This window comes from Cuculus canorus, chromosome 2 (assembly GCF_017976375.1).
Source record: "Cuculus canorus isolate bCucCan1 chromosome 2, bCucCan1.pri, whole genome shotgun sequence".
In the NCBI taxonomy this organism is placed as follows: Eukaryota; Metazoa; Chordata; class Aves; order Cuculiformes; family Cuculidae; genus Cuculus; species Cuculus canorus.
In genome coordinates, this window is record NC_071402.1 from 150570871 (window position 1) to 150586900 (window position 16030).

General features: G+C 36.8%; 1 protein-coding gene across 1 annotated transcript in view; it reads left to right on the forward strand.

Annotated features, from left to right (window-relative positions):
• Positions 1 to 16030, forward strand: part of PTPRN2 (protein tyrosine phosphatase receptor type N2) — a 653541-nt gene that overhangs the window by 265509 nt on the left and 372002 nt on the right. Inside the window, exon 10 of the mRNA XM_054058934.1 lies at positions 9278 to 9364. Within this exon, the coding sequence (XP_053914909.1) occupies positions 9278 to 9364 (87 nt within the window). The remainder of the gene's footprint in view (positions 1 to 9277; positions 9365 to 16030) is intronic.

Genomic DNA, 16030 nt, shown 5'->3' on the forward strand with positions numbered 1-16030 from the left:
TGACCTTCATAGCCTGACCACTGCTATTGATTTTTACCAGGTGTCATCTGTATTACAAAATCGTCTGGACTTGAATTTGTCTGTATTAAGAGGTTTAAATTCACACTTACTGGTGGTGGGAAAAGATGAAAAAAATTGCAGAAAGTGGGAATTTGCTGAGCTGTCTAAACAGAAGTAAGCTTAAAAAGGTTTTAAGGCTAATAAAGCCTTTGAGGAAACAAGCATAGAAAAATGAAACTGCAACCCAATGCAATAAAATTTCAGTGTCCTTAAAACGATAACAATAACAGTGCTGTGAAGTCAGCTCTCAAACAATCCCATGAGTAGCTCTGTGCTCAGAAGTTCTTTGGTTGCTTTCATGAATCCTGAATAAATGTGAACTATTTAAAACTTAACCATTATTCAAGTAAATTTAAGGCACAGACTGTGTTCAAACCAACTTAAATCCATTTAATACTAAAACACATTCCTTCTCTAAGCCTTTACTGGGGATATATGCTTCAAGATGCATGAAACTACACTGAAATGTGGACAAAAGACTCAAATTCAGACAAACAAGACAGGCTGTTGTAACTCTATGGTCTCGAAGAATCAGTACCCAGAACTTTCATTAAATATTATCGGATGAGTTACTCACAGGGGCACTTCCAGATAAAAGAAATAAATTCAATTCTGGTGCCTAAATGTGGTTTTTTTTTAATCTTGATAGGCTCAGAAAGAATTTATTGGCAATACTATAAATATACTTTGACATTAATATGTTCCCAGTAGCCCTTGCTTCCCACTTACCTCCTCTGTGACCCGGAGGAAACCACTCTAATGTCTCCACTTCTTCTCCATTGTATGGATAACATGCATTGTACTTGGATGAGTGAAACTTCCTTTGTGTCTAGAAAAAGAGAAGTAGGGGTTGAAGAAGGCTGGATTCAATAGTTTCATAGCAGTGTTTGCCAACATGATGGGAAACGGAGGGTCATGTCATTGGATTGCCCTGTCTGACATGCCATGTGCTGCCTACAGTGGCAGGAGCATTCATATCTTCCATGGGACATGTGTAGCTGATACCATACACCATTTATTCCCTCAGGCAATAGCAACATCTTTCCTCTGGATTGCAGGGCACATGGCTAGCAGCGAAATCAGCCAGGTTTGGTGAGGGACCTTTCAGGTCAGGGAATAGTGGTGTTGGTATGCTACAGAGTGCCATGAAGGCAGTTCCCAGGAGACCTGGGTCAGTGGGAAGAGGGGAGTGAAAATCTCTTAAGGTACCTTAGTAAAACTACATCTGTTTGTTGTGATGGCATAAGCAGCTTTTCCATAGTTCAGTTACTATGGGAATTTGCACACACAGTGGTTCACATCCTTCTATTTCATCCTTCAGTAACTGAGTTTCCCATTATTTTACTTGTTAAAATATTTACTAATCTTAGCAGATAAAAAAAGATGGGGAAAAAAGGATAAAATAAAAAGAAAAAGAAATTTGGCAGTGTCCTTAAAATAAAAGCTTCACTAGTGTTGTTTTCAGCTTCAGCTTGAGCTGAAGTGCTGTGATCGCTGATTCAGAGACCACATCAATGATAAGCTACTATTCACATTTTAAATCTTGGCTATTTATAGCTGAAGACCACTGAGTCTTGGCCTCTAGGAGGCAGTGCCAGGGACCCTCTCTTCTCCTTCACAGCAGCACCATGCGTGGAACACCTGCAAGGGTGAAGGACCTTCTGTTGAGATACATCAGACCCTCTCAGGAGAAAAGCTGCTGTTGTGGTAAAACCACAAGTTGTATCTACCCTTCAAATCAACAGGAGATAAATGGGATGCTCTTCATATAGACTTTAAGGGGAGTGAGTCACAGAGCAAGGGCCAGGGTGTCACTGCGGATTAAGAACTGGTTATGAGATAGGAGAGAAAGATTCGTCATGAACTGCTGCTTCGCAGCGTGTAGAGAGATTAGTGGTACCCCATGGGCAAATTGTCTCTGTTAGGAAGAACTATGGAGGATTTAGAAAAATTCCAGATGGATTTAAATACATTGAGGGATTAAGGAGCACAATGGTAGATGAAATTCAGCTGGAATAAGTGTGACAGAATAATAGACGTTAACAAAACAGAAAAAAAAAAAAAAGAAAAGGTATTCTTAAAACTCTTCGTAGTCTGAGTTCTGAGGCTATAGAAAATTTTGAAGAAAAAATTTACCCTGTTTAGATACATAAATCCTACACTTGGTAGAGTGGTACATATTTTCAGGCTCCAAAATTTACAAGAAATCACGCAAATCCTGATCTATGTGGCCCATTCCCCTACCATTTATTTCTTCCTTGTTTTTTAATAGTATGAACACAACAGTGGCCAAGAGGGGAAAAAAAACAAACCACCAAAAGAACCCCCCAAAGAACTAGTGGTTTGCATCTGTCAGAGCATTGTTTTTCCCAGGGTAGGCTGCTCCTTAGGTAGTCCTTACAGAGATTTATCTCCACTGACCACTTCCTTCACCGTCCCTCAGAACTTTTCCAGTATTGTCCTGGGCTTTTTTCGTTTCTTAGGTGTTATTTTTTAACTCTCCTGTGTCCACTGCTGCCTTAAGAAAGTCAGGCAGTATCACATTTGAGGTAGTTAAAAACTGAGCACAGGTGTAGCCAAAGTTTTGAACCAGGGGAAATGGGTGGAGTGGAGATGCCACTGTGCTTGAGTTGGAATGCAAAAGAGAGGCTGTGTGTGAGTGGCACTTCGCCAGAAAATGCGCTTTCTGATACCGCTGGGAACACTTGTAGTTAAGCACCATGCAACTTTCAGGCCATAGAGAATTGCCCTGCAATTTTAGTGCAGTGCTCAGCACTCTTAAAAATGGACAAACTGGCCTTCCTTGCTTGTTTTCTGATTTAAGCAAATTTTAGGTGAATTGAACCCTACCTTACTTAAGATTTCAGTGGGGATTAGACTGACATTTAGGTTTAAGGAGTGCAGTTCCCAATGCCAGGTCTCTTTTTGTACTGTAGATTATTCTTCATTTTTATACGAAATGACACAATTGAACTAATCTGACAGGGCTGACTGGATGTCCATTACAGTGCTGCATTACAATTGCTAAACTGAGTACTGGAAGGACACTAGGTACAGTCTGGTAAAGGCAATACTTAATTTGAGTGACGGCACTAAGGGAGCATCTCAGGGTCCAGTAAGTGGGTTTTCAAAGACACTTGGCAACTGGGAGGAGGAAAAGCAAATGAAAGCAACTGCTTGTGAGACTGACATAACCTTAGCATAGCATTGAGCTACATGTTCCTCTTCTTGGGCTGGGAGCAGGCTTGGCAAACGCCAGCAATCAAGCCCTCTGTATAACTGGATTAGATTTTTCTCTACCAAAATGGATCAATTTATGGGATTGTTTTGACAGGAATGTTGGGAATACAGGACATATAGTTTTCTTCACTGTTTACTTCTGTTTTTCCTCTTGTTCCATTTGACATTGCCCACTGGCTTTTATTAGAGTTTGAGCTCCGTTTAGCTCAGCATGTAGACCTATCCATGCTGCCAGCATAGCTCCCCACAGAACTGCTCCTGTTCATTCATTTACATGTTTCCTTCTTGTTCTTTAACTAGAAGAGGAAGCTTTGAGCTTTGAATGCATAAATCATTAGGTTGAAGCCAAAATAGATTATCCATTATTCAAAGTGGTTGTTCTCAGTCATCAGATTTATTGTTTATCTTGGGAATTCCTTGGAAATGTGGCATTCATTTGTAGCATTGCTTGGATAATTGCAGCATGAAGCTGAACTGGTCTTTAGATCAGAATCTAATATATGGCACTACTCTTTTGTCGGAGTGGCCATTCATGAGGTATGTCTTGACCCTTGCATTCTACTCCATTTGCCCACGGCAGGCATTTAGCAAGGCTACTGACTCACCAGTGAGAGAGAAGTTATCTTCACCTGTATCCGGGTGCTCTAAATATGCTCTAAAATCAGTCAGATCCCTTGTGCTGAAAAAGTGTTGAACACAATTTTTGGTAGGGGAATGAGAGAAGGTTTTATTATAAGTAAAAGTTACTTTTTGTGTTACGTGGTCTTTCCTACCACAATCTCTCTACATTTGGTAGGCAGAAAGGACAGCCAGCAGTGTTGCTCTTTCTGATCATAGGTCCAGAAGAGATGTAAGTTAAACAGTAATAGTCTTTTATATAACAGTACTAACAATACTGGGCATCTGACAAAGGAAGTTGGTATCACTGTCTTCATTTTATGGATGGTGAAATTGAGGGTCATGATAAGCCTCTTCCAGATGATTATAAATTCTATTCCTCATTCATAAATCTTTCAGCAACAGATATTGTGTCACTTACATATAAAACCGCTTAAAACAGTGGGATTATATAGACAGATTAAAAAAATAGCTAGCAAATTCCATATATTTTGTAGCAGTGAATGGAAGAAAATCACTGAATGTGATTGTTCTAAGTTGTACCAAGTTTCTGGAACAAGATTTTAAAAATAACTCTTCATTACTGTATTTTTCTTTTAAATTGAACGAACAAAAAGAGAAATATTTAATAGACAATAGCAGAGGAAGACTATATTCCAATGTTCTATTATTTAAATTACCTTTGTAAGTGGATTGTTCCTTAAAATATTTCTGTTCCCTGACTGGGAGAGATTTAGATATTGGAAGATACAGAATATTATTTTCACTAGGCAATCTAGTTTTCCTATATTCAATGTCCAGTACACATTGTGGAAATGTTTTAACAATTATATATGTTGGGCTGCCAAATCTGCCTCTGACTATTTAAATGGATTACACTAATCTTCAGAAGTGCTCAGCAGCTCACATTAAAGTTGAGATATTTGTTCCTGTACTTTCATTTCAATTTTTTCTCTAACTAAAATAGCCTAGATCTGCCTTTTTACTTTGTTAGACAATACTTCTGGTGAAGCTATAGGGAGCAGATTGGCTCATGATTATTTTAGCTCAAGTAGGTATGGAATGGACTATTTATTTTTTACATGGTTAAAATGGATAGGGAAATTTTCATGGTTATGTCATGATGTTAAATCATGACATCAGAGTCTTGTACTAAACTGGGGAGTCATTTCTTCTGAAGGGATAATGTAATACTACTATTTAGGACTGACTATTTTTAGCTTGGATATAAGCCATATGCTCCAGCAGGTAAAACTATTTTAGTGCAAAAGCTGTATCCTGACAAGTGAGATTAAACAAAAGCAGCAGTGAAATAACAGATGACACTCTGACAGACTTTAAAACTACATATATATACAAAACCCCACAAAGGTTCTATTTCATTCCCCAATTATTTCTTCATTGTTGTTAACCTGTCAAACAAAGTATATTCTACAAATAATATAAGATAGAGTCTGGCATCTGAGCAAGACAGAGTTCTGCTACTGGTTCAGTAGGGTCTGAATTTGTAAACTGAATAATAATATTTAGGCCACCACTCACAGATAGAGATGGCACTAGAAGAAAATGCAGTGGATGAAAGGAAGTTATAAATTAATTTTCTATACTTCCTTACTCTCTTTTCATCTTTCAACGTGTAGAGAACTCAAGCCGGAAACCTGAAAAGGACCTCAAAAGAATTATTGTAAACTGTGAAATGTATCACATTTTGTTTGGGCTACTGTTACCAATCTTAGCACGGTTTAACTTGAAGGAAGATGCAGAAGACAAAAGTACAGCAAGTGAGATGAGAACACAGTTAGGAAAGCCAAAGTAAGCACTGTCTCAGTATCTCAGCTGGCAACAATTATGTCATCTGCAAAAAGGTTTTATGCCATCCACCAGTTTATTTTTCCTAAGACCAAACTTTAGACCAAAGTTAATTAGAAACCTTCAAAGGAATTATAAAACGGAGATCTAAAATCAAGAAGGACTATTGGAGACACTACAGGAGTCATTAATTTAGCAGTAGAAGGATTAGCCAGCTTCAAGCCAGCAAACCATAAAGCATCCATGGGTAGGACTTTTGCCAATTTTATTGTTTCCAGTACCTGTTTTGTGTCTCTGAGGCCCATGTAAGTTGTGATTTCTCTTTTAAGGCTTCATTGCCTTAGCATAAGGGTTCAAATGTCTTAGCGTAGGCTCCTGAAAGGAGACACCCATGTTGGACCCATGTTGTAGCATGTCTGGAAAATGAGGGCCATAGCCCAGAGACTTGTGCTGTGCTGTACTACTCTGACTGAACTGGAACCAGCCCCATGTGTCATCAGAAAGGGAGGGCCCTCTCTTCTCTCCCACTAAAGGGAAATAAAATGACTGTCTTGACAGTTCAGACAAAGTAATATGAACTCTACCTCCACCTTTAGCTTTTCTCCAACCCTTGATAAAACAGTTTCATCATCAGGGTTGACTAAACACTTTTCTTCCTACTATTAATATTTCTGTCTGGCGTATCTCTCTGTTTGTTCCTTATCTGAATAACTGTTTTTTGTCTTTCTTTCTTGGTTTATGTAACACTTTCTTTTGAATTAATTCCATTGTTATTGAACCCTCACAATCATATTCATAAAAAAAAAAACCCAAACAACCCACTCCATGATACAGAAACTTCTTCCCATGTAGGACTGAATCAAGCAAGCTGAAAACCAAAAACAGTACATGAAAGATCACAAATGGCTGTTCTTCCAAAAGTACTGTATGCTTGTACTGCGGATGTATGGGAGGACCATGGCTAGAAGGATAGGTCATGTTTGCAAGTTGTCTTCTGGTAAAAGTCCTTGTATTAACCTGAAATCTGGTGGGTGATGCGGGTGTATGGTGCTGTTGCGATATAACCAGTTTGCTTGACACTCTGCTTGTGGGAACGGTGTACTCTTTCTGTGTAAACAAAGCTAAAGGCAATCACTGTACAAGTGCAAGCCATGCAATGCTGAGCAACACTAAACAAAAGCAAAGCAGAAACAGAGTGTGAGAAAGATATTCCGGCATTTTAAGGGAAAGGTTTTGAATATTCAAATCTCCTACAGTACAACTGTCACAGAACTGTAGTAGAGAATACCAGTATGTATGAATGTTAAGAAGCTGGAAAACTTGTACTGGAAAACATCATGATATAAATTAAGCATTCTTAATGTAAATCCTCAAATGTGATAGTGTGATCAATAATAGTACTGGTACCAAAGAGTACTGATTCTGCCACTTTCCCATGCTATCATAACTGACAATTTCTTAGCCTAACAAACTGTATGTGAGTTTGTGAAGGCTTGTATTGAACCTATGTGTTTTAGTTTGGTATTGGATGAGAGTTACTAAGATAACTAGATACTCAGACTTTCAAAAGAGTGGCCTTCCAGACCATTTTGTCTCTCATTTTTCTCCCAGTCATTCAAATGCTTTGATTATATCCCCATTGCTACATGGGCTTGTAGCAGAATACCTTGGTTTTGAAGTTGGAGAATGTTTTTTAGGGCAAGATAGGTAAACAAGGAGCAGAAGGTTGAGTTTTTACAAATAATACTGCTATGGTAAAAAAATGACACCAATGTATGCAGCAGACTTTGCCTGCGCCACTGCATAGACTTGCTATTAGGGTAAAAGCCCACATGCTGACACCAATCATTTCCATAAAATTTAAGCCAATATCTTTGAGAGAAAAGATTTAATTAATACATAAGCCCCTGAGTCACTATGACAGTCTGCTTTCATAGTGATGGGAATAATCACATTTCTACCCACTGTCAGTCTTTGAGATATAGGGGTTTTACGAATAATCTATAGTACGTTTTTTTTCTTACAGAAACAATCCGAGTCTTTTGTTACATTCACACATGAACATTTCTGCCTTAGACATCTAAAAAGCTCTACATTTATCTGCTGCCTTGAGGGGCTACCTCTGCTTGTGTGACAGGAGGTCTCTTGAGCATTTTGGGTTAGTAGCATGAAGGGAGGTTGAGCAATTCCATCTTAACCAAGATCCACATGAGACATCCCATTATTTAAGGAGAGGTGCCCTAGGGCACTGTATGCAGAATACAGTGCAATAAATAAATAAATAAATCAACAGTGCTCATTGCAGACAATGAATAAAATTGTGGCAATGATTACCATGATATGAAATTAGGTTCAAAAACTTTCACTGTGAAGCAGAAATAATAACCTAATAAAAGAGCTTTAAAAAAACCTTTTCCCCCCTTAGTCCAGTTGAAAAGATCATGTCTAATAGTACATACTTCTTTTGACACCTCCTTCTCCTACTTGTTATCAATCCTTGAAGGGAAAAATACAGAACCTTTTTTCTCCTTGACTAGTCTCATCAAAGCTGTTTCTGATTTACTGTGGGGTAAGTTAAATGAGTATCACGATTTTAAGTTTGAATTCTATGATCTTTGAGAATAATTCCATAATCAAAATTTAGACAGAAAATGATGTATCTATTGTTCTCACTGGACAGTGATACATCTTTTCCTTATCTTTTTACTTTCTTAACACTGTTGCATTTGGTTCCACAGCACTGAACAACTAAACAAGGTATGATCTGTCTATTAAGGGCAGAATGTTCTTAATGCATCTTTAGAGTTGAAACAGCTCTAATAGCCTGAAACTTTTGCAAATATAAAGTTTACATCTAGATAAGAGCTTTTTTAAATGATAGCGGTTCTCTTGTGCTAGACTTGATTGCAACCTGTTTTCTAAATTAAAAAATGCAAATGTGGCATTGACAAAGGTTAAAAAGATTTAAAGTGGGTTCTGTCAGCAGTGCATGCACAAACCAAACTAAATCCTGTGTATTTAATCAGTGTCCTCTGGACTGTGTGCTTTGCTCCATTGTTTACTCTCAAATCCATAATAATTTTGTATCCTTTCACTGGGTGAAGATTCATTTTAAAAACTAATGAATTTAAAAATATGCTTTTCCCTTGTCCATTTGATACTGTGCCTGCAATTTGACTTTCATTGTTTGTTTCCCTCCTTGTCTCGTCAGTCCTCTTCTCTCTTTCTGTCCTTTTGCTTTATTACATTTTTTATTGAGGACTGAGATGAACTGGTTGCTGCATCATGGGCCCATTACACTTCCTAACAATTCCATTTACACCTTATTGTTTGTCTTATTGCTGGAAAATTCAGGTGATTCATCATGCCTGAAGAAGCACCTGATCCCAATTCCCTTGATAGCACGATCACTATGTGACAGAAATACAGTTAGTGGTGGCTTTCAGACTCTGAGAGGCCAGGGTGATAACTCTTTTGGGACTTTTAGCCTCTCAAGTACTGATGAGTTCCATTTTTGTAATGCTCTGTTTTCTTGCTCCCTTTTCTACAGCCCCCTGAGTGTGGAAAAGGGCTCGGAGTTAATAAAGGAAGTGGCAGATCTCCTGAAGCTGCCGATGAGTGCCTTCAATGATGTCAAGTATGTACACGGGATTTTCCCCTTTTTACTTTATTGAATTTCTCATTATTTTTGAATAGTTTGTCTTACAAGGAAATATCTACTCTTTAACGCCAAAATTAATGAGAATGTGTGAGAGATAAAAGAATATCATGATGATCTTTATAACATACTCTGTGCACAGTCAGGAAGAAATTATTAAAAAAGCCCCAAACCTATAAAGACTGAAATTTTCCTATGCTTCCATTGGGAAAAATAGTCTGTTCAGAGTGCTGTAAAAATATTACCAATCTTATTTAACAGTTTCTAGGTAAGGAAAGTCTTGTGAAGGGTCATTATACCCAGTGTTGCTGAAGGGGAAAATGACGTCAGTGATGGATAAGAATTTGGTTCCTTGGCTTTGAATCTAGCACATGGCACACTAGGTCAACTACAACTTAAGTCACAGGGAGTTCAGCTATGTTAAGCTGCTGTTTTTCTTCGTAAGATTCGTATTGATGAATGCTTTGCATCTTTGTCTCCTGAACTAGGAGGTTATGATTTGCCAAGTCCAGTAAAACCTTTTAGATTGAAGATTTTCTGAAATCATTTTGGTAGGAATATTTGCTTCAAAAAACTTAATTCCACCTCTGTAAAACACAAAATAAAAATAGTTTCATAGGAAAACAATGAAAAGAAGGGTCAGCTGTGGGAGGTTTTTAACAGCTTGATGGAAAGAAGTCACATTGTGGTGCACAGAAAGTAGCTGATGTCTAGGAAGCATCCTGTTCCTGCCTACGTTTCAGGAGATTTGGGACTGCTGGTTTTGCCCTATGCATGTTGCTGGAGTGTAACATCTTTATCAGCATTACTGATGGTGCCATCAGCTTTTGTTTAACCTTCAGTTCCAATGAATGTAATTCATAGTTTCATACTGGTTTTAAGCCATAGCCGAAGATATTTTATCTTTAGTGGAAGGGCCTACTAATATTATTTGGAAAAAAAATTCTACCCCTTCTATTATTGTACAAGTCAGGTGAAATAGACTACTGGTGAAAACCTCTGTTTAGAAATCTGAAAAATACCAGACATATTGTCTTTAGTGGTTTAGAAAGAAAATATTCCCATATTTTGTTTGCTTGTATTGCTGAAAGTCTTTTGCTTGTATTTTATGAAATGTATTTTTAAGAAAACTGAGTTTTCAAATTACAAATAAATGACAATACTATGTGGTCTTTCCTGTAAAGAGAATTTGCAATCTGGACTTTGTTTAGCAGCAGATAAAGTCTGCTGCATGTTTAAAAGGGTAATCCCATGGAACAATTTCTCTGCTGGAATCAACGGGTTCTGCTTCATTAACTTCATTCATTTACAGTACAACAGCACTTTCACCTACCTTTCTAATTGTTAGCATAAAGCCTTTTGGTTATTATTTCATTTGATAAATCACAACAACATTGCAATTGGCAGACTGCAGATTCATTCTCTAATGAAAAATATCCCTCCAGTGATATAGCTATCTATGAACATCCTTTCTATTTTTTAATGTGTGACATTAGGGAAGATAGTTATTTTGTGTCCATTAATATGCAGTCATATGATTGTACTGAAAGTACTTATATTTCATGGCCAGTGTATTAAAAGTGTGTTTTGAATGACAGTAACTCAAAACAGGACCAAGTATTCTATCAACACTAACAGTCTTTGCCTTTTTTAAAGATCTATGAATCTGTGAAAGATTATCCCAAATCTCAAGTTAGTGATGAATTCATCCATAATAAATTTTCTGTACTCAAGAAAATGATATGGTTAAACCCATTAAATGCTAGAGGAATATGGAGCTAGAAGTAGGTTTACCATTAATAGAAGGGTGTAGAAGAAGGCCTCACCAAGAAAGAATTAACGCATTTTGGATTTGTCTTTTTGTCATCACTACACTGCCATCGTGGGAAAACTCTATGAGTTTGAAGTCTCTGGTTAGCTTCTGAGTGACATCATGGAGAGAGGTTTCAAGAAAAACTTATGTCACAGCTATTCCTAATCCACCTTTGACATGTCAAGGTGTGAGAATGAGGCTTTGTGGGAAATCTGCTTCTTAATTGGCCTAAGACATAATGGATGATGTAATTTTTATTTACTTTTTTTTTTACTGGCAACTAAAAGTATTCTTTTTCTTGGGAGTTCGGGTTTTTTAAGTCAACTTTAAACTCAAACCCAAGTATTAGCTGGGGATAAAATTCTCAATTCTCTCTTTCCCCTCCAAGAATTCTGAATGGTAAGACAGTGACAGTGTAGGTCTTAATTTTTTAGACTATTGCACAGATTTCAGAGTAAAGACATTAATAAAAAACACACGTTAATTTGAGAGTATAAACAAAGCCATCACACTAAATAGGATTAAATAGGAATAGTGCAAAAAGAACTGAGGAGAGAGGATGAGCAGTGAGTTCTTCTGAAGTTCTTTGAACTCTCAGTTAAGAGTTTCTAGTCCTTTTCTCTGAATAAAATAATTTTAAAGGGACTGCTTCACAAATATGTTACTACCTTAAGTTAGTTTTGTCTGTAAATATCTTTTGTTCTTCCCTATATTTTTAGTTTTTTTCCTGTGCTTTGGAGTTTGGTAAGTGAAAAATTGCTTTTGCCATGGTTTCCTGCAGAGTCCTGTGTTAGTTCTTGGTTAGTTGATATATGGTGGTAATCAGTTTATCTCCTCTTCTCTCTTTCACAATCCTGCCAGCTTTAACCGATGGCCTGCAATTCACAGTGTAGCCTCAGGCTCGGCTCCCAGAGCGCTCAGCCCACTTCCACAGTTGGTTTGTTGTCAAGTTTGCATTGTCATAAACTTTGCTTGCCCTGTGAAGCAGATGAGTCGGAATAGATTTGGGGAATTCATAATTAGAAATATTTCAACATTCAAGAAAAGACCCAAGATGTTAGTTGTCACTTTTGGATACAGCCTGGATCTTTATGGAAGTAATAGTTGTGCTTAATATGTTTTGTTAATGGTAATGTAGCTGTCAAATAAATTCCATTATTTCTTATTACATCATTAGAGACCATTAAAAGGATATTAGCATGCTGATGTAATTATGCAAGCAGACGTAAAATGACTATAGTTATGATTTTATAATCTAATTATGGGTGTCCAATGCCTCTGGTGATTGATTGTTGGACTTGTATAATGGATTGAAGTAAGATGGGTAATAGTGTTGGGAGGGCTTGTATTTATTTTTTTAAAAAATATTCTTGTCACTCTGCAATCTGCAATATTGACCTTTTCTGTGTAATTAATGTTCTCACACATTACAGAGTAGACTTACAAACACCAGATATTATCAAGAAACATCCAAATATAATAAAAATACTAAAATCTGTGAGCTAAACTGCGAGGATAGTGGAGAGGACACTCGGAAGTATAATCAATCAGGTTTTGTTTCTGACTAGAATACAAATTATTTCTGAATTTTTATTTGATGTTCCCATACTTGGGGTGTTTACGGAGAACCTTGACACACTTTACTTGTGAGAAATTGGGTATTATTAGGAACATACAGTGCTGGAGTTATGCATGAAGAGATTAACATCAAAGCGTTCGCTAATATGAGGTGTCCAATTTGATGTCTCACAGTATAACTTATTCAGTCTTCTCTGTGAAGAACTTCGCCTATTGAGACAGAGATCCCATTGGCTTCAGTTATCATTCAGAGTGTTCAGCAGTCTCAGGAATCAGCTCTCAGTTTAGACAGTGCTATTTGATCTGTAAAAAAATATTACCTGACATGATTTGGCTTCAGATGAACTGAGTCTGAGTCTGAATCTGAGGCAGAACTGGATGGTACTTGCAGAATTCAGAGTAATGGTAGAACCTTAATGTCTTTATAGCTCCATACCTTATTTGCAGCATACTTCTTACAGTATGATAAAAATGAAGGGCCCTGAAAATATTGGTCTTCTCTACTATTTGACCACCATTCATTCTTGGATGTGAGGGATCCTATTGAAAAAAACACTTTGAAAAGAAAGACTGCATATCTAGATATGAAGTAAATCAAGATTGTTTTTTCCCGTTATACTGTAGCATGTCCTTAGTGTCAGCTATGCTTTTTACATGTTTTTATGTCAACAGTGATCTAACAAAGCTTGAATTTGGAAGGCTTATTGTGAAGAGAGCCACACGCACATTCTTGCTGTACTTCAAATCTCTGTTTTCAAGTAGAGGGTTTAGAGACACTTTACACCTCCTTTTAAAGAAAAGGCTTTACACAGCCAAACAAGACCTGTTGTTATCCTTGTTCCTAGGAAGGGCTGAAATGGTTGGGCTGGAATAAATACAATTTGAAAACCCAGCCAACCATCTCAGTGAAAAGAACTTGAACTGAGGAAGATGTCTGAAAATCAAACCAAGTGGTGAAAGTTTGAAGAGTTTTAAATGCGTTCAAATAGAAAGTATTGGTTGGGTAGACTGATGAGTGAAGCTCCCAGCCTCGCCTATTATGAACATGTGCATTGGCTCTAGTGTACTAATCATGCTATATAGGTTTTGTTCATTGTTTGTCATGTTATTTTTCTAACACCTGAACAACTCAATCAGCCAGTTAATCATATTCAGTCATCCAGAACCTAAACACTGGAACAGTACTTGGTATTTTCATTTCATCATGCTGATGGATTATGACATGTTGTATATATATGCTCTAAATGTGAACATCTCAGGAAATTGTTGGTAGTTTGAGAGACAGGATAGTGTGAGGGAGGATTATTTAAACGCTGGGGAGTAGTGGGACAGGTAGCACAGTGTCTTGCTATGTTTGTATCTGCAAACTTCCCTCTACTACACAGATTCTCCATGACTTTTCTCTTTGATACAGTGTAATTACTCTTTTACTGTGTTGTATGGTGAACACCTGTGGATTAGTATTCTTGAAAATTTTTTTCTAGATTGGTAGATTCTGGATTCTGCCATCTATGCCATTTAGATTTACTGAAAGAAGTGTTCAAGTATTTTGATTATGTAAAAAAATACAGTCCATCATACTCCTTTCTAAGGTGCTGTAGTATAAATTAGCAATAGAGCAAATGTTTATTTCCATTCCATTTATTGCCCAGAAATTAAGCCACACTTCTATTTCAATCTCAACTCTGCTGTGTTTGGTCTCAATAAGAAGATACACCTGTGAAAAAACATTAGGCGATATATGTCGTCTGTTCTTTGATTTTAAATAGTAAACGAACTGACTGAGGGTTTTTGGCATTATCTTGTTTAAAATGTTATAAAAGCATAACTCAGAAATAAACAAATTGTCTGAAAAGTACACTACCATATCTCATTGCACGCAGGCTTTTATAAAAAATTACATTGTGATTTCTGGTACACATTGTCTTATTTGACAACTAATTTATAACATAAGGATACATAAATTTTTAAAAGAATAAGGATAAAGAAACAAAAATAAGGTGGAAATTTCAAATATGCATTCTTTTACTTAAAAATGAGTGATTTCTCAGCCTTAGCATTATGTTAGTCTTATGGCTTTTTCCCCTGAGGTACAATATATTTTGTATGCTTCTCTGTGATAAATGTGCGTATAACCAAGTTCATTTTGCCTTCTCCACTGTAACTTTCCAGCTAGAGAAATATGAAAATACATTAAAATAACAGGAAGGATTTTGGCCTGTAGCATTTTATAAATTCTAGGTAACAAAACAGAAAGACCATAAGAATCTAGGGAGACTCTTATAAATAAAAATGTACAAAATTTGACTTTCCATGTCAGCATTTTACCTCATTAAATCAGAGGATTTGCACCTTTGTAATCAAAAGCAGAATGAAATCCAGTGTTCTAGATACATTTCCATATGCTCCTAGGTCCTTACTCCAGAGAATGTTTTTACAGATAAGTGAGCTTCTGAAATATTTCTGTCTTTTTTTTAGCTACATATTTTTCTATTACTCATCCCTCTGTGTGACCAAAAATACAATCACATTAATTTTTTAATAACAATAAAGTTAATAATATTGTAGGGTAAGCAGGTTATACTCCTTTGTTTCAAGTAAGTCACTGAACAGATGCCATTGCATTTAATTTATATGACCTTTCACATATTATTTTTTCCATTCCATAGATGGGTAAACTGAAACTCAAGACAGTTTGCTTGATTTTCCTGAAGATGGTACAGAACATGGTGACAGATATGAGAATAGAAACAGAGAACTGTGATTCTCACTCTTGAACTAAAGCTTGGTCCACAAATAGAATAACTAATTTTAGAAATGGAAAGTTTATCATATAGAGGTTTGTTTAAAAGAATAGTTCCTTATAAGAGATATGCAGAATTAATCTAATGTCTATGTCTTTATCAGACCTTCTGCCCTTGGCTAACTGATTCTCCTACATTCACAAACACAACTTTTTTCCTCTGTCTTTGTCACCTAGAGGATTGCATGAATTTACAGACCTGCTGACCCATCTGAAAAAGATAAATAATTCCTCTGAACACTTTTTTTTTTTACACACTAGCCAGTAAATATTGCACATCCAGGCCCATGAGCTACACCACAATCTGCCTGTGGAAGGGTTTGCATTCCTTAGGAGCCATAAAGGCAAGCAGGGCAAAAATACATCTGAAAGTGCAACTGAAAAAACCAAATAAATTCTACTTACAGTGCCTCCTTTGCAAAGCGATTTCTCTAGCTCACATCTGGCAGGG